General features: G+C 35.8%; 2 protein-coding genes across 5 annotated transcripts in view; one reads left to right on the top strand and one right to left on the bottom strand.

The window, feature by feature from the left end:
• LOC125668494 (sphingosine kinase 2-like) overlaps window positions 1–5,477 on the top strand; it is a 28,079-nt gene extending 22,602 nt beyond the window's left edge. For both annotated transcript variants that reach the window (XM_048902709.2, XM_048902708.2), the window contains exon 6: window positions 470–5,477. In XM_048902709.2, coding sequence (XP_048758666.2) covers window positions 470–1,317 — 848 coding nt within the window. In that variant the 3' untranslated portion in view covers window positions 1,318–5,477. The remainder of the gene's footprint in view (window positions 1–469) is intronic.
• Window positions 5,478–6,751: 1,274 nt separating this feature from the next.
• The window catches only part of LOC125668493 (fas-binding factor 1-like), a 36,439-nt gene continuing 15,220 nt past the window's right edge, over window positions 6,752–27,970 (bottom strand). For 2 of the 3 annotated variants that reach the window (XM_056164138.1, XM_056164136.1), the window contains 17 exons: window positions 27,550–27,630; window positions 25,652–25,907; window positions 25,235–25,318; window positions 25,015–25,107; window positions 23,770–23,870; window positions 23,091–23,138; window positions 22,306–22,464; window positions 21,485–21,592; window positions 20,727–20,866; window positions 19,685–19,803; window positions 18,553–18,675; window positions 18,198–18,341; window positions 17,386–17,604; window positions 14,814–14,951; window positions 13,965–14,070; window positions 12,091–12,269; window positions 6,752–7,144 (listed from right to left, as the gene is read on the bottom strand). In XM_056164138.1, the coding sequence (XP_056020113.1) occupies window positions 7,067–7,144; window positions 12,091–12,269; window positions 13,965–14,070; window positions 14,814–14,951; window positions 17,386–17,604; window positions 18,198–18,341; window positions 18,553–18,675; window positions 19,685–19,803; window positions 20,727–20,866; window positions 21,485–21,592; window positions 22,306–22,464; window positions 23,091–23,138; window positions 23,770–23,870; window positions 25,015–25,107; window positions 25,235–25,318; window positions 25,652–25,907; window positions 27,550–27,630 (2,176 nt within the window). In that variant the 3' untranslated portion in view covers window positions 6,752–7,066. The remainder of the gene's footprint in view (window positions 7,145–12,090; window positions 12,270–13,964; window positions 14,071–14,813; window positions 14,952–17,385; window positions 17,605–18,197; window positions 18,342–18,552; window positions 18,676–19,684; window positions 19,804–20,726; window positions 20,867–21,484; window positions 21,593–22,305; window positions 22,465–23,090; window positions 23,139–23,769; window positions 23,871–25,014; window positions 25,108–25,234; window positions 25,319–25,651; window positions 25,908–27,549; window positions 27,631–27,970) is intronic. The other variant, XM_056164137.1, reaches the window with a different exon arrangement.

The following is a 27,970-nucleotide window of genomic DNA, read 5'->3' as shown; positions in this document are numbered from 1 at the left end:
TAGTAAAACTAGACTAATCCAGCTGTAGGTGGTGCAGTAAAATTTAGCCGGATTAGACAACATCCAGATTGGGGACATTTTAAAATCACCAACATCCATTTGTCCTCCAAATTCAATAAACGATTTTTACGCCAACATGGTAAAAACAAAAACAAAAAAACCACAACTTACATACCTGAAACACTTTCATAAGGGATAGTAAATACTCTACTCGAGTTTAAATTACATTTACAGTAAAATGATAGCAAAAGCATAGATATCGGTACATTCACAAAGCATGAAATAATCATTTGACTATCACTGTCGTAAATTTTGAATTCATTTGGTGAGACTTTGACATATTATTTGGATTTTCTAACAAGATAGTTTATCTTTCATATTGTACTATATTCAAATTCATACAATGATTTTAAAGACAAAATGAAACACATTATATTGAAACGACTTTACTTCATTTTTTTATTTCCAGGTCTTCGAAAATACAGAGCTAAAATTTCCTTTCTCCCTGTGACCACGTATGATCCCCATGCTAAAAGTCAGAGAGAGAGAGCAAAGGACTTTTCTCGACCTCGACGATTTACAATTAAGAACTCAACTACACAAAGCAATATCAGTTCTTCGGTTTACGAAGGAGGGGTACAAGGTGTGTACCGCGATACAGTTTCAGCTCATTCCCTACAACGACTTAGGTCCAAATCTATGCCTGCTGTAAAGAGCATCAGCAAAAGTCTAGACAGCCAAACAAATGGAGACATATCAGCATTTGAAGAGCATGACAATGTTATGTTTGAATTGGATGACACAAATGAATGTTTTACTTCTAATATTCCAAATGGTAATCACGTGAAAGAGGACAACATAAGCATTGGAAGTGACAATACTTTTGAAGAAATGGTGCATACTTTGAACAATGATGGCTCACCTCTTCAGGCGCCTCTACTAGCCCCTCTGGATGAGGAGGTTCCCTCTAACTGGGTCACTATTGAGGATGAATTTATCACAGCTTGTGCTCTGTATCAGCCATACTTAGGACCGGACAATCTGGCCTCGCCTGAATCCAAACTTAATGATGGACAGATTCATCTTCTGATGATCAAGGCTGGAATTCCCAAATCTGCTCTTGTCAATCTTTTCCTGACTTTTGAAACAGGAGACCACGTGAATTCTCCATATGTGGAAATGGTGAAAGTTCTGGCATTCCGTCTGGAGCCACTTGGAACCGAAGGCAATATAATGGTGGATGGTGAACATGTGGACTATGGTCCAGTTCAGGGCCAGGTGCTCCCTGGGATAGCAAGAATAATGGGGGTCCAATAAGTCACTTTTTGTGATAGGTCATTTTAATTAATTAAGAGTTATGCAGTACCGCATTCTGTCATAGCTCAAGCACCAAGTCATCCGTGATAGTTTAGTCTGGTTTAGAAATATGAACTCTTCTTGACCTTTGCAAGTTTAGATAGAGACTTTGCTTTGAATTCTGGGATAGCAATGGTTGTGTAGCTGTAGTAAATGTGATGTGTGTAAAATTATTGTATTGTTTTGTGAGGGAGAATGTGGAAAAATTGCTTTCACTTCATTTTATTGTGATATTCAATGTGTTCATATTGCTTATTTATTTTATAGTTTTATTAAATTAATGGATAAAAGATCCTATTTGTGAATGTGAATTGTAAATATGTGGGCAAAAAGGAAACTTTTTGTGAAAGTCTTTTTGCCAGTTTTCCTTTCTGTGGTCAAAATTCTAAGAAATTTATTTGTCAGAGTTGGTTTATGGTGCAAATAATTTACAAATATTTCAGGACTTGTTGTATAGTTATATAAAACATACATTGACAAAACAGGGAATTATACACCACTTTTTGAATTTTAGTGACTTTTAAAATCTATTTTGATAATGGAGGTCGTGCATGTGTATTTATATCAATACATAAATGCATGGACCGAATCATTGTAGTTTTGAATTTAGGGACCATTATAGTCTTAAAATGTTTGTTAGAAATCAAGTACATAAAAATTGTTTAGTGTTGGGAGCATAATCAAAGGAGCGTGGATGTCAGTTTAACACTCTTAACCAATTTGATTGATTATTGAGTGTGAAAGGTATTCGCCATGTGTAGATCCAGTGTATATAATTTATGATGTGAAAGAAAGTTAATTTATGTTGTATGTGTGCAGAGAAGGATGATGTAAGTCAGTTGTTTGAATAGCATTGCTTTTTCCAAACTCTTGTATAAAATTATTGTATAAGGAAGAAATATACGTTTCCATGACATTGCTGTGATACATTTGTACATCAGGTTTTATGTACATCAGTACAGACATGTTCCATCATCTATCCATTATTCAGATAAGCAAGCAGTATTATTTATGTACTTGTTACTGTTCGACATGAAATGTGAGAGAAAACATTTTCTGGATGTTTGCGAATTCATGTACATTTTCGCAAGCCAAGTGTCCGATTCGCTTCCTCTCATCTCCCCCTTAGATGGAGATGAGAGTAAGCGAATTGGACACTTGGCTTGTGAAGATGGTACGTGGAAGGTTGTCCCATATTTACTGCCTTTTGTATCAAGTGAAATTTGTATTGCCATCAGTGTATCATGTAAAACTGGGCATTAATTGTAGGATGCAATATATACATAACCTATTATATTACTCTTTAAATGAAAGGACCAAGATGCAAATATATCAATGAATAGAATGGCCATGCTATGCTCTTCTGTGCTACAAGCATATAAAATATAATGTTGTTCAAGCTGAGTAATAAGATTTTTGAATTTTACTAATACATTTATGTAAAATGGAACTTCTTTTTATTGGATTACAAAAATTTTTATTCTTCAAGAACCAAAGTTTTATAGGATAAAGTTGACTGTTTCTCTGTGACACAGACTGTATAGAAGATCTGTTTCAAAGTTTTAGATGTACAAGATGATACTTTTAAGAAATAAATTTCATTTCTGAAAATACACGAGGGTAAGAACAGCAATTCTTCATGCCAGAATACTTAGCGCTTCATAAAAAGTATGCCAATGTAATTAAAATTAGATCCTTTGATCCACTCACATGTAGCGATATACGTGAGCGGATCAAAGGATCTAATTTTAATTCGATTGAAAGTGTGTTGCAGTTCATACACTCATGTATTTTCAAAACTGAAATTTATTTTTTTATATTTACATTCCTATCTGAATTCTTAGCCATTAAAATAGATGCACTATTAGTAAGCCTATCGAGATTTGTACACACATTGTGCACAACTGCGTCACATTCATAAGGAAATGGCTATCATTACTATTGGTAAAGATATTGAAGGCAAAAACAATAGAAATGTACATATTAAACATGAAGACTTTTTTGATATGAGAAATCAGTGTATCCTCACTGAATTGATACCAGGCCAGGAAGGCCACGCTGACTTTGCTTTGAGCATGTATAAAAAAAGTTGCTAGGATGTAATGGCTTCCTGTCTCCATTGTTTGCATAGATGTTGTATTTTAATGAAATGGGTTTCTTTGTAGCAGATGTTTAAGTTACTGATTTGCTTTAACAAAGATTAGTACTCATTGAAGATGTGGTACATCCTTATTTGTTTGGTAAATAATGAGGTATACATCAACATTCTAAAATAGATACATGAATTTTTAACATCTTTTTTCGGTGAAGATGGATATAATTAAAACACACATTCCCAGGTGCTGGGCACAAATGTCATTGTACTTTCCGTAACTTATTCTCCTCCTTAATGTAGTAAGGATTACTAAGGAGTATCGTTTTCTTCAATGTTAACTTTATTTTAACAATGTCAAGGTTTTGTGAATATGCAACAGCAAAACTTTAACATTGTGAAGATGCATTTGCTTCAGTGGACAAATCACAGGTAGTTCGTTCCTTGATTAAATAATTGAGAATCGTTGTTTATTTTTAAATGTTGTTTGACTACAACGAATATTGTTCTATCTGTAGCTGAAATTATTGGTGCATAGACTTGTGCGAGTCTGATTTCAATCAGTTGCTTTGTGTGAACAAATTGTGATAATGTTGTGCACCATCAGTCTTGTCTGCAGAATAATCTGAAGTCTGATGTAAAACATAAGAGGTGATCCATGCAGAAAATCAGGCACTGTTACATGGGTGGCACATGACATATCGGTGCCCATCAGCTGTTTGCTTTTATCACAATATATTGGGAAATTTTTATCTGTCCAGTGAAGAGTTATCTGCCCTTTATAATGATTCATCTAGCAACTTTTCTTAGATGTTACAGACATGAGTTAGAAATCGATTTGTTTTTAACATTATGAGCAATTCATTCTGAATTTATTAAAAATATGGTGGGCCCAAAAATTTGATTTGCCATCCTCTGCTTGAATTTTCATGGACAACCTCTTAACAACACAAAATACTCATGTTCAATGTAATTCCATTGTATAGCCACTTTTTGTACGGTTTTCCGAGTACTGTTTTAAACTCTATGCAATTACAGTGTTGTAAGTCTTACAGAAGTACAGTTTGTCAGCCTCATGATTTTTTCCCCACAATTTATATGTAGTCGTTTGTACATTTAAGATATTTTGTTAATTTTTAAGAATGTTAAGTATTTTGCCAATTTGAAAATATTACTTTTGTCAATCAAATGACATATTTTATCCCATCACTTGATACATTTATTGTACTCAATTTATGCATTTATTAAACCACTGAGATTCACCTAATAGGCATTAGAGGAAAAGGTGAACCAACTGCATAATTATGATACACCAGTGCACTTCTGTGTGTTGGTGTTGATCAGATATGGGTGCACTTCTGACTGTGCCAAAATATGAAAACTATTGTAAATCGGATTAGTTTTCCAGTAGATTGTTTTTAGCAATTTATTTTTCATGAAAATAAGTTTTTAGAAAATACTTATGATACATGTAGCATGATAAGTAATGATTTGCAAGAATGAAGATACATAAAAATAAATCTATAGCATTTTTTGATTAACTTTCGCTAAAACATCCAGATGTCTAGTGATATATTTGTATGTACACATACAATAATTACAAGCATGTCAAAATTGTTTGTGGATAATGAGTTTTCTCTGGTACTTTGATGATTGGCTGTTTTCTTAAACATAAATTGTTTGTGGATAATGAGTTTTCTCTGGTACTTTGATGATTCGCTGTTTTCTTAAACATAAAAGAGTTAAACTGTTGAAGTTTGGTATCTCGAACATCGATATCTCAAATACCCGTGGATATGTTGACGTAATACGGAAGTCCCAACTACTTTTTCTTCCAGCATTTTAACCTTCCAATATCTCAAAAGTTTTTTCTCGGGCCCCATCGAATTTGAGATAATGATGTTTGACCATTTTTTTTTTTAAAATGACAAAGTTCATGAGCTGAGAAACGATTAAATTGTTGTTGTAGTTAGAACCTATTTACTGTTGTGATTAATAAACTGATAGAAGGTCTATCTTTTATGCACATTTTCCGTGTTGTTTATTATTAATCTCTTCAAAATATTTCGGGGCAGCACAGTGGATGCTTTCACTGTTTTATATCAAAGGTCAAGTCAGTCATGACTACAATGACTTAAATCTGTATGATCCAATTTTCAGATATTATTTTTGTACATAATTATTTTAAATAGATTAATTTTTTATAAAGTTATCAACTTTCCCTTATTTATATGCTTGAAAACATTTGCATGTAAAAGAAAACAGTGAGAAGATTATTTAACATGAGGTTCATGGGCCACATTGCTCACCTGAGTCACCTTGGCCCATATCTGAAGACTTTCCATACATATTTGCATGTAAAATCTTAGTCCCTATTGTGGCCTCAACCTACCCCTGGAGGCCATGATTTTTACAAACTTGAATCTGTACTATGTCAGGAAGCTTTCATGTAAATGTCAGCTCTTCTTGCTCATTGGTTCTTGAGAAGATTAATAAAGATTTTCCCTATATATTTCTATGTAAAACTTGATAATAAAAATTATTATGACAAAAATTAATTTTTTCAATGCCTCTCCAAAAACTTGCAGACCCTTTATTTCAACCTGTTAGTTTATTCAGAGCTAGAAGCTTTGGATACTCTTCTAGACACTGCATGGCAGGATGGCCTCTAGGGAAGAAGGACTGTTAATTAGTTCATTCAGAGCTAGAAGCTGGCAGGATGGCCTCTAGGGAAGAAGGACTGTTCATCCAGGGTTTTGCAGTGAAACTGTCTCTTGTTTTATTTTGAATTCAATTCAGCGAGAGTGTTTAAAATCAGAATGAAAATTGATTAAAGTTGCCAGGATTTTGAAACCTGAATGAAATTACATTGTGTAGAAATATGATCCCATCTGTCCAGCATTCAAATTACTTGGAAAACGTCCAAAATAATATTTTTCCTGGATATCACACATTTTCCATGGAGAACCATGTATGATCTTTTTTCCCACAAAAATGGACAGCCATCAGATTTTGTTTAAAAATTGCACAAGTTTTGTGCACGAATCCTAATGCAATTCTGCTGTTATTATCAATTTGATATAAGACTTAGATTCATAAATATTGCATCATAAAGCTACGTTTTCCTGCCACTTTTAGTGTTTTGACATTTTCCTGCCACTTTCAGTGTTTTGACATTTTCCTGCCACTTTGTGTTTTGACATTTTCCTGCCACTTTTAGTGTTTTAAGATTTGCATTCATTACACACTCAGTGTTTCCTTTCTTTTACTGTGTTCCCCATCATAAATAATGAAAACACATGGTACAGCAAAATGTGTGAACAAAAACATGCCACATAATATTCATAGACAAACTCTACATGACTATTTCCTACATACAAATGTATAAAAGTACAGTAAAATGTAAAATTGACTATCACAGACTAGTTATAAAATGAGAAATGTTATAGTCACTGAAAACAGCAGTCCTCTTGGTAAAAATTCCATTGACAGAGATTTCAATTATTGATGCCATGATTCACTTCAAGCACAACTGCTATAGGGATGTCTTGGAGACGCCTGATCTTGTCCCACCATGACAATATCTGGTTTTGTTGGAGCTGATGGGCGGTGCTTTGGTCATGATTTGGAGCCGCTGTACGGCATGTGTTTCAGTGTGTACAAAAACATGCTTTGTTCCTCCAGGTATTTCTGATCCTGAAACAATAAAGAGATTCCATTTGTCACATTAGTGATTGCAATAAAGAAACTCCATTTGTCACACTAACATTGTTAATTTGGTAGTTTGTGATTGAAAATGGTAAACTTTGATTGGATAATTTTCTCTACAATGTTAACCAAAATAATTCTCATTGTTTCAACAGTTCAAGGCAACGAAAATTGCCATTGGCAAACATTGCTACCAAATTCACCCATTATTAATGATGTTAACATACTACAATTGGGAGAATTGTTAATGCAACATCTGTTACAAAAATAAACAAGAGGCCCATGGGCCTAGAATCGCTCTTCTGATACATTGTAGAACAGGTGAAAATTCTCACTAACCAAGATTCATCAATTAACAAAGTTTGATGATGTTAAGTCAAATAGTACCTAAAAATTTAAATGTAACTGTCCAAAAGTAGGTCACGGTGACCTACTTTTGGTCGACACACTGAAGACTCAAGATGCATCAACTGACAACTCAAATAGTATTCAAATATAGCCGTCAAATTCCAAAAGAAGGCCACAGTGACCTACGTTTTGGTCGACACACTCCAAAGACTCAAGATACATCAACTGACAAAGTTTGATAATTGAAGTCAAATAGTATCTGAAATATTCAGATATAAATGTCAAATTCCAAAAGTAGGTCACAGTGACCTATTTTTTGGTCAACACTCTGAAGACTCAAGACCCATCAACTGACAAAGTTTGATGATTGTAAGTCAAATACTATCTGAAATATTGAAATGTAGCCGTCAAAATCCAAAAATAAGCTCACAGTGACCTACTTTTTAGTCAACACACTCTGAAGACTTAACATGCATCAACTGACAAAGTTTGATAATTGTAAGTCAAATAGTATCTGAAATTTTAAAATATAGCCGTCAAATTCCAAAAGTAGGTCATAGTGACCTACTTTTTGGTCAACAAACTATGAAGACTCAAGATGCATCAACTGACAAAGTTTGATGATCCTAGCTTTCATAGTGTCCAAAATATGCATCTAAAATTGAAAATGTGAAATTTGAATGTCTGCAAAATTCAAAAAGTAGGTCACTGTGACCTACTTTTTTTAATAAATATGTTTCGAGGCCTCTAGACGCATTAACTTACAAGGTTTGATGATTCTAAACCTCTCAGTATCTGAAATAACAACCTAAAATGTATTCATAAATGATTAGCTGCAATAATGTAGCCCTATCCATTTTTTTTTTTATTCTGACGTTTTCGGGATAGGGCTACAATTCCATAGGATCTCCGTAATGGTGCAAAATAATTTTATGAATAACCGATAATAAACTCTGTGTATTAGTCCCAAATGTTGTTTACACCAAAAGGAGTACCAACTTTGTGCTCGGGCATGTCTAATAAAGGTGTTTTTCATTAAATATAATGTACAGCATGCAAAATTCTTCGTCTGCTCCGCCATGCTTGTTATCGCGAGATCTCGTAGGTGGATCTAATGAAAAACCTAAACATTGACAATCAGCGCGAAAATGTAGTTACTCGAGCCACTTCGACAAAGAAAGGAAAATCATATTGTTGCAGAAAGAATTTACACTCTGCTGTTCGGTTTTTAACTTGATATTAAATTCAAACCTTTTCAATACCGACGAAATAGCTTTCGCCTCCATACTTGTCCATTGATGTAAATACTACCTTATATGGCATATGCAAATGACTTGACAATCGGAAGTTGAAACTTCAGTACATCAAACATGGCGCACAAATATGAATCGAGGAATTGGAATTTATCGAAATTGTTGAAAACGGTAGAATAGAGCCTTACAAATCTAAAATTGAAGGTTGTAAATTTATATATTGACTAAGAAACATAGAATATCATTTTATTTACGTAAAGAAAGTCAGGAAATGTTTAGAATTAGCGCAAATGTTGCGGGAGTGAATCACTCCCGCATTTGCACCATTACGGAGATCTTAAGGAGTTGTAGCCCTCTCCCTAAAAAAAAAAAAAAAAAAAAAAAAAAAAAAAAAAAAAAAAAAAAAAAAAATCAGAGAGGGCTACATTATTGCAGCTAATAAATGATTAGCCATAAAATTCAGAAAGTAGGTCATGGTGACATACTTTTCACATGACGCAGTTCAAGGTCCCATGATCCATCAACTGACAACTAATGATGATCATAGGTTCAAAAGTGTCCAAGATATGCATCAAAATCCATTTAATAATAATTACCTGTGAAATTCAAGAAGTAGGTCACCATGACCTACTTTTGAGATAACACGATATTAGGTCCTAAGATGCATCAACTGACAAAATTTGATGATCCTAGTCCTTATACTAAGCAAAATATCAAAGTTTTAACAAAACAAAATTTAAGGTCAACTTTGAAGTGACCTTCAGACCACACCCTTTGCCCCAGGATGATGCCTTGAACAGTTCTTTATCTACAACCTATCCTCATCCTTATGCATAAGTTTGGTGATAATTTGCCCGGTGGTTCTTGAGAAGAAGATTTTTTAGCAACCACTACTTTTGTTTGCATTTTCCTAATTATCTCCCCTTGTTAAAGGGTCACAACCCTAGTTATAGTACAAATGAAAGCCCTTGGGCCAAGGATACCCTGTGACAAGTTTGACAAAAATTGGCCAAGGGGTTCTTGAGATATAGCCCTTTTTCCAAAAAGTTGATGCACACTGCACGCCAGACATATGGCTATATGATTAGCTCTTTGAGCCTTTGGCTCAAAAGAGCTAAAAAAAAAATAATCAAGATGCCAATGGGCCTTCATGGTTACCTGAGTAATAAGCAACAGCTCCATAAAAAGACAGCTAAAATCAAACGAGGTGTTCATCATTTTAATTAATGAAAATAAATGGTCCTTGGCTTTCCAGATCCAGTGTTTTCAATGTCCAAGAGTAATTTTATGACTTTGGTACACAATATTTCTTCACCATGCATAGAAGTTAAAGATTACCGTAAATGCATTTTCACTACAGATCCATTTGGTCCCCACCCTAAAGCTTGAACCCTAGATCCCAAAGGTAGATTCTGGTAGACAGCTACATGTTTTTCAAAGCACTAAGCATGGCTGATAGGTGTTTCTGTCACAAGTTGGATTTCTACTTTCGTTTTTACATGTCCTATGAGCTGACTTTCCAAACAAGTCCACCTGTCTACTACCGTAAATCTGGATATTTTTGATCAATTTATTTTTGTGAATTTGAGTAAAAAGCCTATATATTTATTTGTCTTTCTTATATTTGCGAATTTATGCTGGAGCTAAAATTAAATCGACAAATAAATTCCATTGTACGAATTTATGTCATTAATTCAGTTCCGTCAACCCAGCAGACATTTATTTATATACTGATAAAGACCCTCGCTACACCTGGGAGTTTAATACAACTGACCATCGAAATGGTGGATCTAGAATTTTTTTTACGGTAGAGTTATTTTTTTGGAAAATATTTTTGTGAATCCAACTGACTCGCAAAAATGCTAAAAATTAATCGACAGCAAAAATAACCAGATTTACGGTATCTCCTTTCACATTTCCTATGAGCTGATGAGATATCAGATAAGGGACCAGTCTAGCCTGATGTTCTATGGGGTTCAATGTCAATTCAGTCTTGTAGCATTTAATTGGGTAAATATTTTTTTTCTGTAGATTTATCCATGCCCAGCCTTACAGACTGCAGTCTCAAAGAAAACTCCGTGTCCACATAAACATATATGAAGAAGTGTCAATTGCTTGTTTTTATCAAGTTTGTGATGGTTGCACATCAAGAAATTGCTAGTAAAACATGAAATGTTTTGAAACATGTATGCCACCTGTGTGGCAAAATTGAAAAGGATCAACTGCATGTACATTTAGAATGTCTGTACTGATATTGTAGCGAGAAAAGTTGGATATCTACTAGTATGAAACTTCTCTTTTCATTATTACTATGAACATTTGATGTCCAGGAGTCTAGAAAAACCCTTTTTAAAAAAATGCATTTTCACAACATGACTCATAAAGCCCAACCTAGTAACAGATTCCCTCCAGCCTAAAGCACCAAAAAAGTCACAATTGTTATGAAGATTAACAATAATAATTTTCATTCATATGTTGATTCAATATATCCCTGTGAACTCAAAATAAAAGACACCATGCACAGAGTTGTGCACTTCTGCTTCATACTTAGATATTTTATTGAAAGTAGATATTAACGGCAAACTAACAACTCAACTTTATGACAAATGGGATGATTTCAGCTTCTCCATCGTCAACTTCCCATATCTATGTAGCAATATTCCGTTATCACCTGCATATGGTGTTTATATCTCTCAACTGATTCAATGTGCAAGAGCTTCTTCTGCATATAATCAGTTTCTAAATCAAGGCAGGCTACTGACAAACAGGTGCAGGGGTTTTAACAGTCTCTTTTAAAGTCAGCATTTCGTAAATTCTATGGTTGTTATAACATTACTCAGTTTCACTGGATGATGTCCAGGAGTTAACAGGAGCAAAATAAACCCTAACTCAGGGGCCATAATTTCACAAAGGTAGAGACTGATCATGACACGTTTTGTCTGCTAGATGTCCCGAAATAAATATAGATGTTTGGGAATTTAGAAGAATCTTTTTTTTATAATTGCATCATTCTAAAAGTTTGACCCCATCCCCCAGGCCCTAGGGTGCAATGGCCATTACACAATTTTTAGTTCACTTTATCCCAAAGATGTTCAATACCAAGTTTGATGAAAAATGGCCAAATACTTTCATAGAAGAAGTTGAATATGTTCAAATGTTGACACATGAAAGACAATGACAGAGAGGTACCAATCACAATAGGTCATCTGAGTGACTCATATGACCTATAAATATATATTACAAAATCATAAATAGCCCCTTAAATGGCACAATGTCCTAGTAAATTTATTCTTAATTCACTTGATGCCACTAGACACCCTATGATCCCCCTACCTTTAAAGCTTCCATTTTCCACATTCGCATTGAGCGATCAGCCTTAATGGTCTCTGTTATGGAGCCCACAGAGTTGAGAGATTGCTGCATGGCTGGGTTGCTGGGTTGCATTGCTGGGCTGCTGTACACTTGGTATGTTGGTGCACTGCTGTACTGGGGTGCCATAATTTGTTCCCCAACTGAAAATAAAAGGTCAGAGAAAGAAAGGTCATGCACAGTAGACATACTTTTGTCTGTAGGGTCATACATTGTAGTTCTGCTGTCAAGGTCATAATTCTGGGGATTGTTTTCAATTGTTTCATTATTCATCACACCTACATACTGTAAGTGGTTTTAATTTCGCGGTGCTAAAAGGTCGCGGTTTTTCATATTGGTGGTTTTATTTTCGCGGAATTCAAATTTTATTTTGATTACTGGTAACTGTTCAAAATATATTGTGTCACACTTGCAAAATGATTGCGGTTGTTTTAATTTCGCAGAAAAATCCCCGACCGCGAACATAGCGAAATTAAAACCACGGCAATCATTTCCCCATTTACAGTATTATGAGAATACAGTATTATCACAAGAAATTCCTGATTGATCTGCTGTTTGTCAGGATTCAGTGTGAAATGTATATATAGACATGTACACAGACAAAGGTTTTAACTTTATGTAATACGTAAGAAAACACTGTTATTGTTGTACTCCTTCATATATGGTTGATGGTGAGACGGGTCGATTCTTATATGTCAATGTTTATTCTAGAACGGTTTCATACTGGGCAAAATTGTTCTCAGGTCCAGAAAACAAAATTGTGTATATTTCATATAAGTATTTACTGACTCGATATGCATGTATTAGTGAGACTTTTTACGAACCCGTGGATTGAGTGTATTCAAAGCGTTTTTTTATTCTTGTGGATTTTCTAATATTTGGAATGAACAGCGTGATATGGACTACAACTGTAGTTAAACAATGACTGAAAGATCAACACGTGTATCACGACCCTACAAATAAAGCACATGACACGCCCATCTGCAAGTCATAAGCGGTGATGCCGTCAACTCCAAGCTGAGGCCACAGTGATCCACTTCTAAGTCACAACACACCTTTCCCCCCTAAGATGATCAACTGACCAAGTTTGATGGTCCTAGGCCTCCAATGGTCCTAGGCCTCCAAGTGCTCAAGATATGATTCAGACATGGTTTGTATATGTATCGCCATAAAATGTCAAAAACGAGGCACAGTGACCTATTTTTAATTTTTGATTCATGACACACCTGCACCCAAAGATGCATCGACTGACCAACTTTTATAGTGCTAGACATCACAGTGTGTGATCTGGACATGAGTGTGTATAGCCAGAAGGAGGCCACAGTGTGTGATCTGGACATGAGTGTGTGTAGCCAGAAGGAGGCCACAGTGAACAACATACATCAGCTGACCACGTCTGATTGTCTTAGACCTCAAAGTGTGAAAGATATGATGCGGACACAAGAAAGTTAACATATGGATGGACGGATGGGAACTAAGTCACTAAGTCAAAAGACGGGCATAAAGAAATATGATTTTTGTATGAAATATATAGTTAAAGATGAAAGACGTCTGAATACACATTGCATCATACTGCACATTGTGAGTGGTTTATTTTATTCATAGTCTGTAATAACCTGGTTTAAACTTTTCAACAAACAAATTTGTACTGTATCATAAAACACCAGAATATCTAAAAACCCAGCCCCACATGACACAATAACAGTGTACTGACCCTGAGGCTTGACCCCTGCTGACACAATAACAGTGTACTGACCCTGAGGCTTGACCCCTGCTGACACAATAAGTGTACTGACCCTGAGGCTTGACCCCTGCTGACACAATAACAGTGTACTGACCCTGAGGCTTGACCCCTGCTCCGCCCGGGGTCCGACAATTAGGACAGAGCATGGCACTCTTCAGGTTCTCCACTTCTTTCTTTTCTTTGGAGAGACGAAGGCGGTCCTACAATTCAAATTTAAGCATGCTATTTTTGAACTTGTGTCATCATAATTCCAAATTAAGAACTTCATATGATCTCCCTTGTTTGATGAAGAAAATTAAGAATGAATAATACAGCACATAAATGCATTTAAACAAACAACACTCATACATTCCCTGTCCTCCATTAAAACTGCGATGTCTTTTTGGTTAGCTTAGTTTTATGGGGTATAGATTTTTTTTTTCATCAGTGATTTTACGGTAAAACAGAAATTTTTGGTAAATGGAGTAAATGTTCCAAATACAAAATGATTGTGATACTAATTCTAAGCTTTTCATCCAATACAATTTTCTTAAGTGAATCATACCTCCTTAAAATATCTTTGCTATACATGGGTATTTAAAATTTGTAAATATATAGTCAATCTCTGCAGAGGTTAGTGATTAATGTAATGAGATACCACAAATGAATTCCCATTTCAATTCTAACTGAATGATGCTTACAAAAGTGAAGATAACAGTGATCAATCTCATAACTCTTAAAAGGAATACAAAATTAATTGTAGGGCAAACACCGACCCCTCGACACACCAGAGATGGGATCAGGTGCCTAGGAGAAGTAAAAATCTCCTGTTGACCGTTAACAACCATCGTGCACCCTCCATCTTGATCAGATAAATGAAGTAATCTGTAGTTAAAATCAGTATGTAAAGAACAACAAGAAAAGCAATATTGGATTGGAATGTTAATGTCAGTTGCTGACTTACATCAGCAATCTCTCTCTCCTTTAGTCGTAGTATCTGGACCTGGTGTTGTAGATTGGCTGATCTCTCAGACTCCTCCCTCTCAATCCTCTTGGCCTCGAGCAGAGCATTATTCCCCTCCTCCTTCTTGGACTGACATTCCTTGTAAATACAAAGATCCACCTAACATCAACAACTGCCTCATGTCTGAGAAGTAGGTGGAATGTTTCCGACAATCATCCACAATATCTCATATAAATTTCATCTTATAAATTCCCAGGATGTCCATTTTCAATTAATTTAATGCTTGATAAGACTGTCATGGATTTAATCAATCAAGATTTCTACTAATGCTAATTGTGATGGGGATTGTTACAGATGTTTCCATAATATTTCCCCATCTACAATGTACACCAAGTGGTGCCTTTTCAATTAAATAATTCTAATTTAATCCTACAATAGACACATATTTTATAATTTTATACACAAAATATTATGATGTATCTATTCTCTCTCTTTTTTTTAATACAAAGCCTTAAAAGCAAAGTATTATCAAAATATAATTGTTTGTGTAAAAAAAAAAGTCTCAACACCTCCCCAAATTACACACACACTCCTCCCCTTAATGTACTGCATGGTATGGAGGAGTAAACATGAGCAGGAACACAGACATTATAAACGGCACTTTGTGCATTGAGGAAAAAGACGGAGAAAAGATTGAACATCGATGTGACTAATGTCATTGTTGTATATGATACAAAAATACTGCCTGTTATGCCGAGTAGAAAAGTGTATATACCACTGTACAGAGTACATGAAAAAAAACCCACCCAGATACAAAACACTCCTCTTTGATCCACTGTAAATTGTAGGAAAATACTAGATCTGTGGGTTAGAACAATGTGAACATTAAATGATAATGAAGTAGTGTACAAAATTTCAAGGCTTTCCGATAAGCCATATAGGAGAAGTGTTCACAAGCTATTTTACCCCCCCCCCCCCCCCCCCCCCCCCCCCCCCCCCCCCCTCTAAGATCCACTATAACTTTTAAGGAAAGCAATTGGATCCTTCTGTTCTGACAATATGCACATCTGCAAATGGCAATGAAGCACTGTACAAAGTTTCAAATCTATATGATAAGTCATATAGGAGGAGAAGTGTTCACAAGCTATTTTACACCCTCCACACCCTTAGATCCACTTTAACTTTTAGGATATGACTCTCTAAATACATCCATCATGTAATTTTCAAAAATAAAAGAGTATCATTCATTAGATTTTAGGTTCTTAAGAGCACGTACTTATGATATGGAATTCCCTCCATTTTTCTCATTTATAAGAAAGTTATAGGTGTTTCAGCATTATCAAATCAAAACTGAGCGCAATATGTGCTGATTTAGACCACACAGATAAGTAACAACCGGAACAGACAGCTGACATGCTGAACTCGTGTACACCGACTACTCCAGTCTACCATCCATAAAATCATAACTCCATCGTGCACACCTACTACTCCAGTCTACCATCCATAAAATCTTAACTCTATCGTGCACACCTACTACTCCAGTCCACCATCCATAAAATCTTAACTCTATCGTGCACACCTACTACTCCAGTCTACCATCCATAAAATCTTAACTCTATCGTGTACACCTACTACTCCAGTCCACCATCCATAAAATCTTAACTCTATCGTGTACACCTACTACTCCAGTCCACCATCCATAAAATCTTAACTCTATCGTGTACACCTACTACTCCAGTCTACCATCCATAAAATCTTAACTCTATCGTGTACACCTACTACTCCAGTCTACCATCCATAAAATCTTAACTCTATCGTGTACACCTACTACTCCAGTCTACCATCCATAAAATCTTAACTCTATCGTGTACACCTACTACTCCAGTCTACCATCCATAAAATCTTAACTCTATCGTGCACACCTACTACTCCAGTCTACCATCCATAAAATCTACGTGTGTTAATCTGTTACTGTTACTAAGATCCCACGAGGATTCGGGTTAGAATAGGTCCTCAGTACCTCTTGCTTGTCATAAGAGGTGACTAAATTGGGTGGTCCTTCAGACGAGATATCACGCGGTCTTCAATAGGTTTGAATCCAAAGTGTAAACTTTAAAAAATAGAGCAGACCACCAACACATCATGAAATGCACTATCAAATTTATTTGATTAACCGGTTTCCACCATGTCAACATCAGAGCCAGATGACCGCCCCAAGGTCAAAACCAGTTAACCAAATAACTTACCGGTGCATTCTCATGTGTTGGTGATCTGCTGTAAAAACAGTAATAGGTCTTCTGTCTGAAATTGAAGACCTTACTGAAACAGAATGAAAACAATAAGGTTCTACATTGGAGACAGAAGAGAACAGTAGGGTCCTTCTATTAGAGACAGAAGACTCTAACAAGAAATGGAGTAAAACCAGTACGTCCCTAAACTACATTTGTGGATCATAAGAAAGCGGTGCATTCCTCCTGCAATTAGTAATAACAATACTTCCACAAGCAATACCACCAACATTCCCTCAAACCAGACAGTGAAAAAGCAAAATATTTCTGATCCTTGAACTTACGACGAACAACTGATCGACCTCCTCGGACTTCTCTTTAAGGGTCTGGGCTGTTTGGACAAGGTATTCCTCTTTCTCCAACATCTTGGACTGTTCCATTTCCAGCTTCCTCCTCTCATTGTCCAACTGGTCCTCTTCTCGCTGATGTTCCTGACGACGGACGTTCTGTTTGTTTTTCTCATTTGATATTGCCTTCATCAGTGCCTCAAACTCTGCCTTAGCCTAATAATGAATAAAACCTTATATATAAAATTCAGAATGATTTTTCTGCCTTAGCCTGATAATGAATAAAATCTTATATATAAAATTCAGAATGATTTTTCTGCCTTAGCCTAATATTGAATAAAATCTTATATATAAAATTCAGAATGATTTTTCTGCCGTAGCCTGATATTAAATACTGTGGAATCCTCATTGTTCGTGGGGGGATTGATGTTTACGGATTTCTTTGGTCACTCTTACCCACGAATTTACGTGTCCTCGAACATTTTTTTAAACCAAGTAGAGTTATCTCTCCTACTGGCATCGTATCACTTACCCACAAAATTATGTGCCCACGAACCAGTAAAATTTGCTTACCCACAAACATTTGCCCCCACAAATTTAAATGATTCCACAGTAAAACTTCACATATAGAATTAAAAATGATTATTATAACTCATAGTATACTGTATCTAATAATTTTTCATATCAAATGATTCTGATCAGCTGTATAAATCTAGATTATGTAGGCCTAAAGCAGTAGTCTACTTTGCTGGCGTTTCTCGCTCTGTTTTTACACAGTAACTGCTTTGAGCTGCCTTAGTTTGGTCTACCTGGGCCAGTTTAACAGCTGCGTCCTCAGCTTCATCCCTGTGTACAGTCAGAGCCACATTAAGTTTGGTTCTCTCCTCCGCTACAGACTGCCTCTCTTTGTGTAGTTGTGACAGGACAGATTTCTGCTCCTCCAACAGAGTTTCCTTCAGAAAAAATCAATGCCTTTGATTGTAATGCTGCATTCAGGTGTGGATTTCTCAAAACAAAGAACTTTCTTTTATTTGAGCAATCAAGATTTGAGTAAACTCTCAGAAGCTTCAACTGAAGTTTTTTCTCTGAGAAATCCATGCTGGAACTCTCTCTCTCTCTCTCTCTCTCTCTCTCTCTCTCTCTCACCTGTTGTACAAGGCTTACCCTAGTCTTCTCTATATTGGATCTCTCTCTCGCCTGTTGTTCAGTCCACAATCTTCTGTCCTCCTCTAAAGATGTTTGCATACTTTGCAATCTTGTTTGCTCTTGCTTGACCTTCCATCTTTCCTATAAATTATATTAAATGAAATCTCATCATAAAATTGTCATTTTCACTTTTTCAACAACTAATAATAGAAAATATGTTGTCATACCCAACACATTTGAATTTATTGATTTCACTTAGCCAAGTTAAGCTACAAAATCCAGCAATACTTATTTTGATTTTCCTGAGTTATTTTCCTTATATGGTCAAAACTGTCTTAGCAACCACCCAATATCAACGACCTTCTTCATCAAAGACCACTGTGAACATCCCTCCTCCCTTTACCTTCGATATTTATACTAGAACAAATGACTACTCACATAACATGACTGACCTCGTCAAATCACAACAATTACAATGTTTTCAATGGCCATCATTCTGCGGTTTTGGCATTTAATCAGATTCTGTGATGTGTCAAATGATTTGGTTGGGGCTGATAACCAGCTAGTAAGATATTTGATAGGAATATTTTTGTCTGAGTTCAGTTTTATTTTACGAAAATAAATTTGTCTTCACATTTAGTACATTTTATATGCACCTTTGTCTGGTGCTCATCTGTTTTTTAAAAGATGGTTTCCCCCAATATAAAGCTTTATCTCTGAACTTTGTATTTCTGAGTTGGAGAAAATTGATTTATATTCTCGTAAAATTACAGATGAGTTAAATGTTGACAATGAAAACTAAAAAGCAAAATATATTTTGAATTGAACAAAAATCTGGCAATGAAGAAATCAATACATTATGTTGAGGGTGGTTTAAAGATGCAACCTCCATTAATTTCATTTTAACTGGCTCACTTCATTGCAGACTTTTTTAAACAGCTAGTTCTATACATGTACTTTTAATTGCAATAAAAGGGATTAACGTAAACACTGCCTAAAATATCTATACATGTTTGCATTGCTGTATATTGATTGGATGAGGCAATCTTATCAAAGCCACCTGGATTTAATGGTCTCTTGTCTTATGTGAGCAGTTTCAAAACTTTCCAATGGGGTCTCTTAAAAACAGGTTACACTGTGCAGCACTTACCTCATCTAACATCCTGGTCTGTTCACGAAGCTGAGTTTCCAGTCGACCAATCAGGTCCTCCAAACGTTTACGTTCCATGTCGTTCTCTTCCTGCTGCCTGTTCAGTCGCTCCTGCAAAACTAAAAAGACACATCCACATCAGTTAATGTTTTATTGGACAGTTAAAGTCAGATCTTAACATTTTTCTCTGGATTCAAAATGATTCCCTAGATTCTGACAAACTACAGTATAAGATTTATGTTTTTCACCTTTCAAATTGTCAGTTTAGAGAATTGAGCCATTTGCTTGTTATGCAAACTATAGACACTGAGTCTGCCATTTTTTCAAGCTTTCCACAGATTAGAAATCAGTGGCTCTCCATGGATGGTTTATCAGTCCACCCTGGGTTCATAGTCAGTACAGAAAGACTGCACCCATTTAACAGCTGGGTGGACAGAATCGCTGCAAATAAAGCAGTTTAGAGAATAGAGCCATTTGCTTTGCTATGCAAACTGATGTCACTGACTCGCCATTTTTTCAAGGTTTCCACAGATTAGAAATCAGTGACACTGGATGGTTTACTGTAGATTCCTTATTTTACGCGAGTACTTATTATCGCAAAATGGCTCATGGACGTCAAATCGCGAGAAAATAAATTCGCGAGTGCTCTGTTGATCAAGTGTTTTTGCATGTATTCTAGCAATTTAAAAATAAAAACGAGAAATATTTTTTCGCGAGCAATGTTTCTCATGAAATTACACGATAATAAATTCCTCGCGTATCTTTCGGAATTCACAGTATCAGTCTACCCTGGGTTCATAGTCAGTACAGAGAGACTGCACCCATTTAACAGCTGGGTGGACAGAATCGATGCAAATCAATCAATTTTGTCTAGTGACACAATACACAACAGTGATAGACTTACTGGGGTTGATTCTGATTACCGTTATGGCTGCCAGCCTAATCAATTAACCTACTGAGCCAAGTGCACCAAGCTGTCATTCAAAATTCTTCATTTACTTCAAACATTTTTTAACCCGATAGATCGGAGTGCAATAATTACTTCTGAGCTGCTCGTCCTTTGAGCGGATGGCAATTTCCCGTTCGTCCAGCCCCATATTGTGCCAGCTGTCCACCTTTTGATGAAGCTCCCCCAGGTCTTTGGCGTTGTTCTGTATCATTGACACTGCCTGGACTAAGGACCTAGTCACAACAGACCATAGTCTCATGTGTAACATTTTCAGTCAATCACTTATATTTTGAGACACATTATTTCTGATATCTTGCCTTTGTCAGATTATCACAAAGAGATAATAAAGACTTTGTTTTCACACCAAGGTAACCTAATGAAAACAGAATTTTCATGAATAGATATTAAGGAGAAATGCTACACCAGAGAAATTTGATGTCAATAAAAAGTGGAGAATATGTACAATATTTTGAAATTGAAAACTTTTTAAATTTACTTTATTTAGTCAAAAAATGCAGTTTTAGTAGAAAGTAATAGGGAAAAAATTTAAAACTCCTGACTCAAACCAGCAATCTACAGTTCAGCAGTTGACATGCTAACCTACTGAGCTACTCAGCTAGGCATTTAAATCTTAGAGTAATAGACAAATATTGCTGATAATCATTTTATGTTTTAAAAGGAAGTCAGCCATTATGACAATGTAGTAAACCTCCTTAAAGTGATTTACAATACAAAGGGGGCTCTCATTCATGATGTAGTTAATGACAGGCTTAAGGATAACCCAAATTATTGTTATGTCATGGAAGATCCCAGACAAATGTATTGATTAGAAAAGTACTAGAATTGCTTACTTTGTAGTTTCGTGAGAAGTGATGGCCGCCTCTATCTGTTGATCCTTGGCCTTCTTCAACCTCTCGAGATCCTCCTCATATTCTCTCTTCTGATCTTCCACTGCTCTCCTATGTGAAGAGAAAGTCATGATAGACTAATTCTATTTACACAGAGCACTTTAATTAAAGGACTACATGTGACTAGGTGCAACAGAAGCCATTTCTGGCTCTGAAATTTAAACAACAGTAACAAATTCAAAATAAATCCTGGAGCATCTAGGCATAAAATTGTTTCAAATATTGACATTTTAGACAGTTTATGACATCATTTCCAAATTAGAAATTAGCTCTGTAAACAGAATTCTCATTTTTTTCTAACTATATCAACACAATTTCACATGAACAGAAAAATGTTCGAATTTTAGGGCCAAATATGGCAAATTTTGGACCTAGTCCTTTACAAGAGAAAACTGACAACTATACAAGAATGACTATGGTTAAACTTAAACCTAAATATGAATGAAGACAAATTAATTAATATACAGGCTGTATTTTAATAACCTTGTAACACGATACAACTTGTCACTGTCAGATTTCATACAAACTTGTGTATAGACTTGAGTCTGTCTAAGTCCTGTCAGATTTCATACAACCCTGTGTTTAGACTTGAGTCTAAGTCCTGTCAGATTTCATACAAACCTGTGTATAGACTTGAGTCTGTCTAAGTCCTGTCAGATTTCATACAAACCTGTGTATAGACTTGAGTCTGTCTAAGTCCTGTCAGATTTCATACAAACCTGTGTTTAGACTTGAGTCTAAGTCCTGTCAGATTTGATACAAACCTGTGTATAGACTTGAGTCTGTCTAAGTCCTGGTCCTTATCTCTCTGGAAGTCCTCCAGGCGGCGCTGATACTGAGAGGACTGTTCAGATTTATCGTTCTCTAACTGCCGAACTTTGGATAAATATTGATTCATCAATAGCTCATTCTCCTCACGCAATCTGTGAAACAGAAACATTTCAAAATAACTTGTGGAAATTACTCTTTTGGATTGTTTTTGTGTACAGTTACTTGATGTCAAGTGATCACACGCTGCACACAGGAGTATATCACAGAGTAACATTGTACATCACCACACCACTCGCACCTGTAGGTCATCTGTTTAAATTTCCAAGAGTTTTTTTTCCCCATTAAATGATTACGGTAATGGTATTTATCTGATTATTAAACTATGGAGAGGTTTTTCAGAAGAGTATGAAAGTATCCATTTTCACTGTTAAGAGTTTTTAATTTGTAGGGAACACAGTTTGATGGTTAAGGTATTTACATGTATTTCATGATAAAACTGGAAATTTCTACCAAAAAATGAGAAGACAGGAGACACTGCCAAACTATGCGACTCTTTTTCTTCATGACCTGTTGACAAAATTCTGAAAAAAGGTCTTAAAACAAATTATTCCTCCGGTAAGATACTTCTGCGTAACAAATTTTTTAAACTTAATAACTCAGCAAACCCAATATTACGTCACAGATATGCAGGCAAATAACCCACAACTTTGAGGTACTTTTTGATTTGTCGGGGCCATTAAACACATACAAGGATAGCCTGGGGATCAAGACAACATACCTAGTTTCTTTGTTCTTGTGAGTTTCTTCTATCAGTTCCAGCCTGCTCCTAATCAAACACACAATCATAAACATCAAAAGCAGTCTCAAAATGTATTGTGATAAAGCTGTACAAAGTGAGATTCATTATTTAAATTCTGATATAAATAGAAATATCAGTGGCACACTAGAGAGTCCCCATGAAAGCATGTGTTGCATACAGTGGCATATTTACTAAAAGTATATATTAAACGACAAGGAATATACATGAAATGTTAAAGTCTTATCTCTTACAAGTACACTGTACAAAATTCTAGTAACTGACAGACAGACACAGTAATCATCATGTGTTGCTATGCTTTACAGGTATGTGTTGCAATGCTTTACAGGTATGTGTTGCTATGCTTTACAGGTATGTGTTGCTATGCTTTACAGGTATGTGTTGCTATGCTTTACAGGTATGTGTTGCTATGCTTTACAGGTATGTGTTGCTATGCTTTACAGGTATGTGTTGTTATGCTTACAGGTATGTGTTGTTATGCTTACAGGTATGTGTTGCTATGCTTTACAGGTATGTGTTGCTATGCTTTACAGGTATGTGTTGTTATGCTTACAGGTATGTGTTGTTATGCTTACAGGTATGTGTTGCTATGCTTTACAGGTATGTGTTGCTATGCTTTACAGGTGAAAAAAATCATTACTTGTATGAACTCTCTATAGTTTGTCTTTCATCCTCAAATCTTCGTTTATTCATCTCTAAAATCGAGTATGCATAGTCTCTCTCTATTTCCATTTTGTATAGCTGGAAAAAAAATCACAGAATTATATATAAAACTGCTTGCTGTATCTCAACACAGACTTGTCAAATATATGTGACTGAAGTCAGATTCCTATTTCTTATTAATCTACAAGAAGGCAAATTCATTCTGCATTCCTCCAACTCCTGATCTGTTGAAGTAAACTCTAGACCCCTTTGTGTATACTTCTGTATGAAGTTTAATGAAAGCATCCCTCTTATCTATAGGTTAACTACTGTAGAAATGAGATACACTCAAACTACAGAAATGTGAGGTCACCAACACACAGAAGGAGAAGAAGAAAAAATTCAGGCACATTTATCATAGTCTTACCAAAATGTATCGGTGTGTGAATTGTGTAAAGAAATCGATAGTTTCTTCAAAAACTGGAAAAACTTTCTGTTGTGAAATGTGAGGTCAAGAACTTATGAAAGTGAAAGTAAATAAAACTGGGCATAGTTGTCATGATCTAAACAAAATATACCTGTTTAAACAGTGTAATGAAGAAATTGACTTCACTCACAAATAAACTGAATGAGAAATCCAGAAATGCTGGTGTAGTATAATATTTTAATACCGCGAAATATTGAACCCAGGTTCGATATATCGCGGGGTTCAATATATTATATGAGCCGCTCCTAGCAAAAAAAAAGGCCCTTATCTTACCCAACAATGTTTTTCAATAAATGCCATATTGAAAAAACGTAACGTTATTTTTTGCATACTTGTAAAGAAAAAGGTTATGATTACCAATCACAAGTTGGTTGTCATCTTTGATTGACTGTAATATTTTAACAACAATCAACATTGCTCTAATATTTTGAGGGATGTTCTCTATAGTTCATACTGTAGCACTAATATACTTAAGGGCCCTTTTTGCTAGGAGTGGCTCATGTGACACTGGGTCACGGTTACATTTTTAGTGCTTTGCTCTTACCAAGACATATCCATGTATAAAGTTTGATGAAGATATTGTCTATAGTATATTCAGAAATGAACGGACACAAAAATGAAATGGTCAGAAGACAGCAGACGGACATGAACAATGTACATTGTATATGCCCAAATGGGACACAACAAAAATTCAACAGTATTTATGGTTTTTTAAAATGAATGTCAATAAAGAGAGCTTAATGAGGAGTTACCTACCCTTGTTTGAGCATCAATTAGTGACCGGGGTGGGTTGGCCATTACTGATGTCCGGGCCTCTGGTAAAAAGACCGGAGTTGGTGGAACCTGAAACTGATAGAAATTAACAGTAAAACTTCTCATTATCAGTTCAGTTTAATGATACTCTTAAGACAAATCAATTATAAATTAAAGAAACAGGTTTCAATGATACATATAACTTCTGGCAGACAGACAGTACCTTTACAGTCTGTTCATACTGCTTCTTCATCATCTCCTCTAACTGTGCCTGCTGTGCCAACAGATTCTCCTGCTGTTGTTGTTGCTACAAAATTCCCTTTCATTATTCACATTTTCATATTTTCTATCTCAATTCAAGATTGTAGAAGACATTAAAAAGAATTCAGGGTAAGCCATCTAAATTATGGCACTTGCTAAGCAGAGATATAGGAGAAGATTTTACGTTTTTAGAACCGCGGATCAGAGTTTAAATACATACAGTAACTAAGCAGAGATATGGGAGAGGATTTTACGTTTTTAGAACCGCGGATCAGAGTTATACACATACAGTAACTAAGCAGAGTTATGGGAGAAGATTTTATGTTTTTAGAACCGCGGATCAGAGTTATACACATACAGTACACCAGTATTTACACACCTGTTTCAGTACGTCTGCATGAGCGGCCATCATGACTTGTCTGTGATCCGTCGTACTGAAATTAAACTGATCAGCTGTTGGGGCGGTCCTCCTCTCCTCCGCTGGGGGATCGAACCTGTCCGTCTGACCTCCAGTGAGGGGGAGGCCCATCAATTCATCCATCCCTCCCCCACCATGAGACCTCTGGGACATCACAGTTTTCTCTACAGTGTCTGAGGTTGGCGGCTTGAAGATCTGCTGTGGCATAGAGGGAGGTCTGCAACACGAAGGATGTAGCCTAATGTTATAGTTAGATAGGGAAGGTTTACATCATATAATTATTTAACGATTAGGAACTTTGATGCTCTCTGATTGGTCCAGATGATCTTTTCTGGTGTGTAGCTCAGCATGAATTTTCCTCAATATTAACTTTGGGAGTTTTAGTCAGGATTTCCATCTTGACAAACCATAGATTTCTGTTAGAAATTTCCAAAGGAGTAAAAAATTCAAACTTATTTTGAATATTTCATCACAGTCGACCGGGAATTGGCAGAGAAATTCGAGGAAAATAAAAAATCCTATAACTCATATCGCAGCAATTCTCTAATTCACTTTGGTTTGAGAGCCTTTTCACAGCGACATTACAATGTACCAAAACAGCTATGATGTCACTGCCTACTACGAGATGTAATGCAGTGTAATTAGATTTAGCTGCAGAACTGTAGCTCTCTGAAAAAATATTGTGACGGACAGAGAGCTACAGATCCACCCCTTATAAAAACCTTCGATTTACGGCGCACAAATAGCTGCGCACGGTTGAGGCCTGATATCGTTGTATTCTTGTGTTGCTGTCGCATAAATTTAATAGCAAAAAATTCGTAACATATTTTCCTACTATTCTTATGTCCAAACATACCTTCAAATATTCATTAAAGCCCCATACGACCTGAAAACTCACAGCTTTTGATGATTTCGTTTGTTGACGTAGCCATGTTAGGTAGCCAGTCAATTCGAATCCCGGTTCATTTCCATACTTGCACAATAACATCTAGATGTGAACTAAAATCTCCATAAATATTTTAGTTAATTATTTTAAATAATATATCATCCCAGTTCCGTTAAATAATAATTATTCAAATAGGTAAACTCACGGCAACGCGGCTTTCATTAATTTGGTCCGGTCTCCATCCCTGCCACTGGATTGTTAGGGACTATAATGGGCTTTTGTAGCATTTTCATTTGTCAAGAGCTTATTTCACCTTTAGAAAAACTATATTTTTTAATTTCTGTTAATAATTCGTGTTGATAACAAATGAAGCGCGAATATATGACTTATAACGAATTTTATGAATAGATACCAATAGCAACAGGGTTCGAATTGACCGGCTACCTAACATGGCTACGTCAACAAACAAAATCATTTGAAGCTGTGAGTTTTCAGATCGTATGGGACTTTAATGAATATTTGAAGGTACATGTATGTTTGGACACAAGAATAGTAGGAAAATATAGAATTTTTTGCTATTAAATTTATGTGACAGCAACACAAGAATACAACGATATCAGGCCTCAACCATGCGCAGCTTTTTGTGCGCCGTAAATTGAAGGTTTTTATAAGGGGTGGATCTGTAGCTCTCTGTCCGTCACAATATTTTTTCAGAGAGCTACAGTTCTGAAGCTAAATTAGATTATGATGTCATAGCTAGTACAGTGAAGACAGCCACTATTAAGTGAAGTCTCTGCCATGATATATTTCAATCACGTGATCAATGTCCTGCCTAAACTTGATTTGGCAAAATTGCTGTTTAACATGATCAACGTAAAATTGCAAGTGCTATAGTCTAAGGGGAATAATTTTATATACATCATAACAAATCAAAATGATGTGAGTATTAAGTTGGTTAAGAATTAAGAATTACCCAGCATTCTTTGGGGGTGCTTTGAACAAGTCTCTGTCATTTGGTCTCAGAGATTTCCCTCCAAATGCAGGAGACTCCAGTCTGTAAACGCAAAGTACTCAGTTTAATTACTGTACAAAAAAACCTTGATAATCAGAATTTCAGTTTACATAGTTCATGTAGCTTAGGGCAGAAATATCACAAAACAGTGATAGTCTACCCGGAAAGGTATAACTCAAACAAGAGGCCCATGGGCCACATCGCTCACCTGAGTCACCTTGGTCCATATCATAAGATTTTCCATATCTATTTGCATGTAAAACCGTAGTCCCTATTATGGCCCCAAACCTTCCCCTGGAGGCCATGGTTTTTGCAAACTTGAATCTACACTATGTCAGAAAGCTTTCATGTAAATGTGAACTTCTTTGGCCCAATTTTTAAA

Source organism: Ostrea edulis, chromosome 4 (assembly GCF_947568905.1).
Source record: "Ostrea edulis chromosome 4, xbOstEdul1.1, whole genome shotgun sequence".
NCBI classification, from domain to species: Eukaryota; Metazoa; Mollusca; class Bivalvia; order Ostreida; family Ostreidae; genus Ostrea; species Ostrea edulis.
This window is presented reverse-complemented; position numbering and strand designations above follow the sequence as displayed.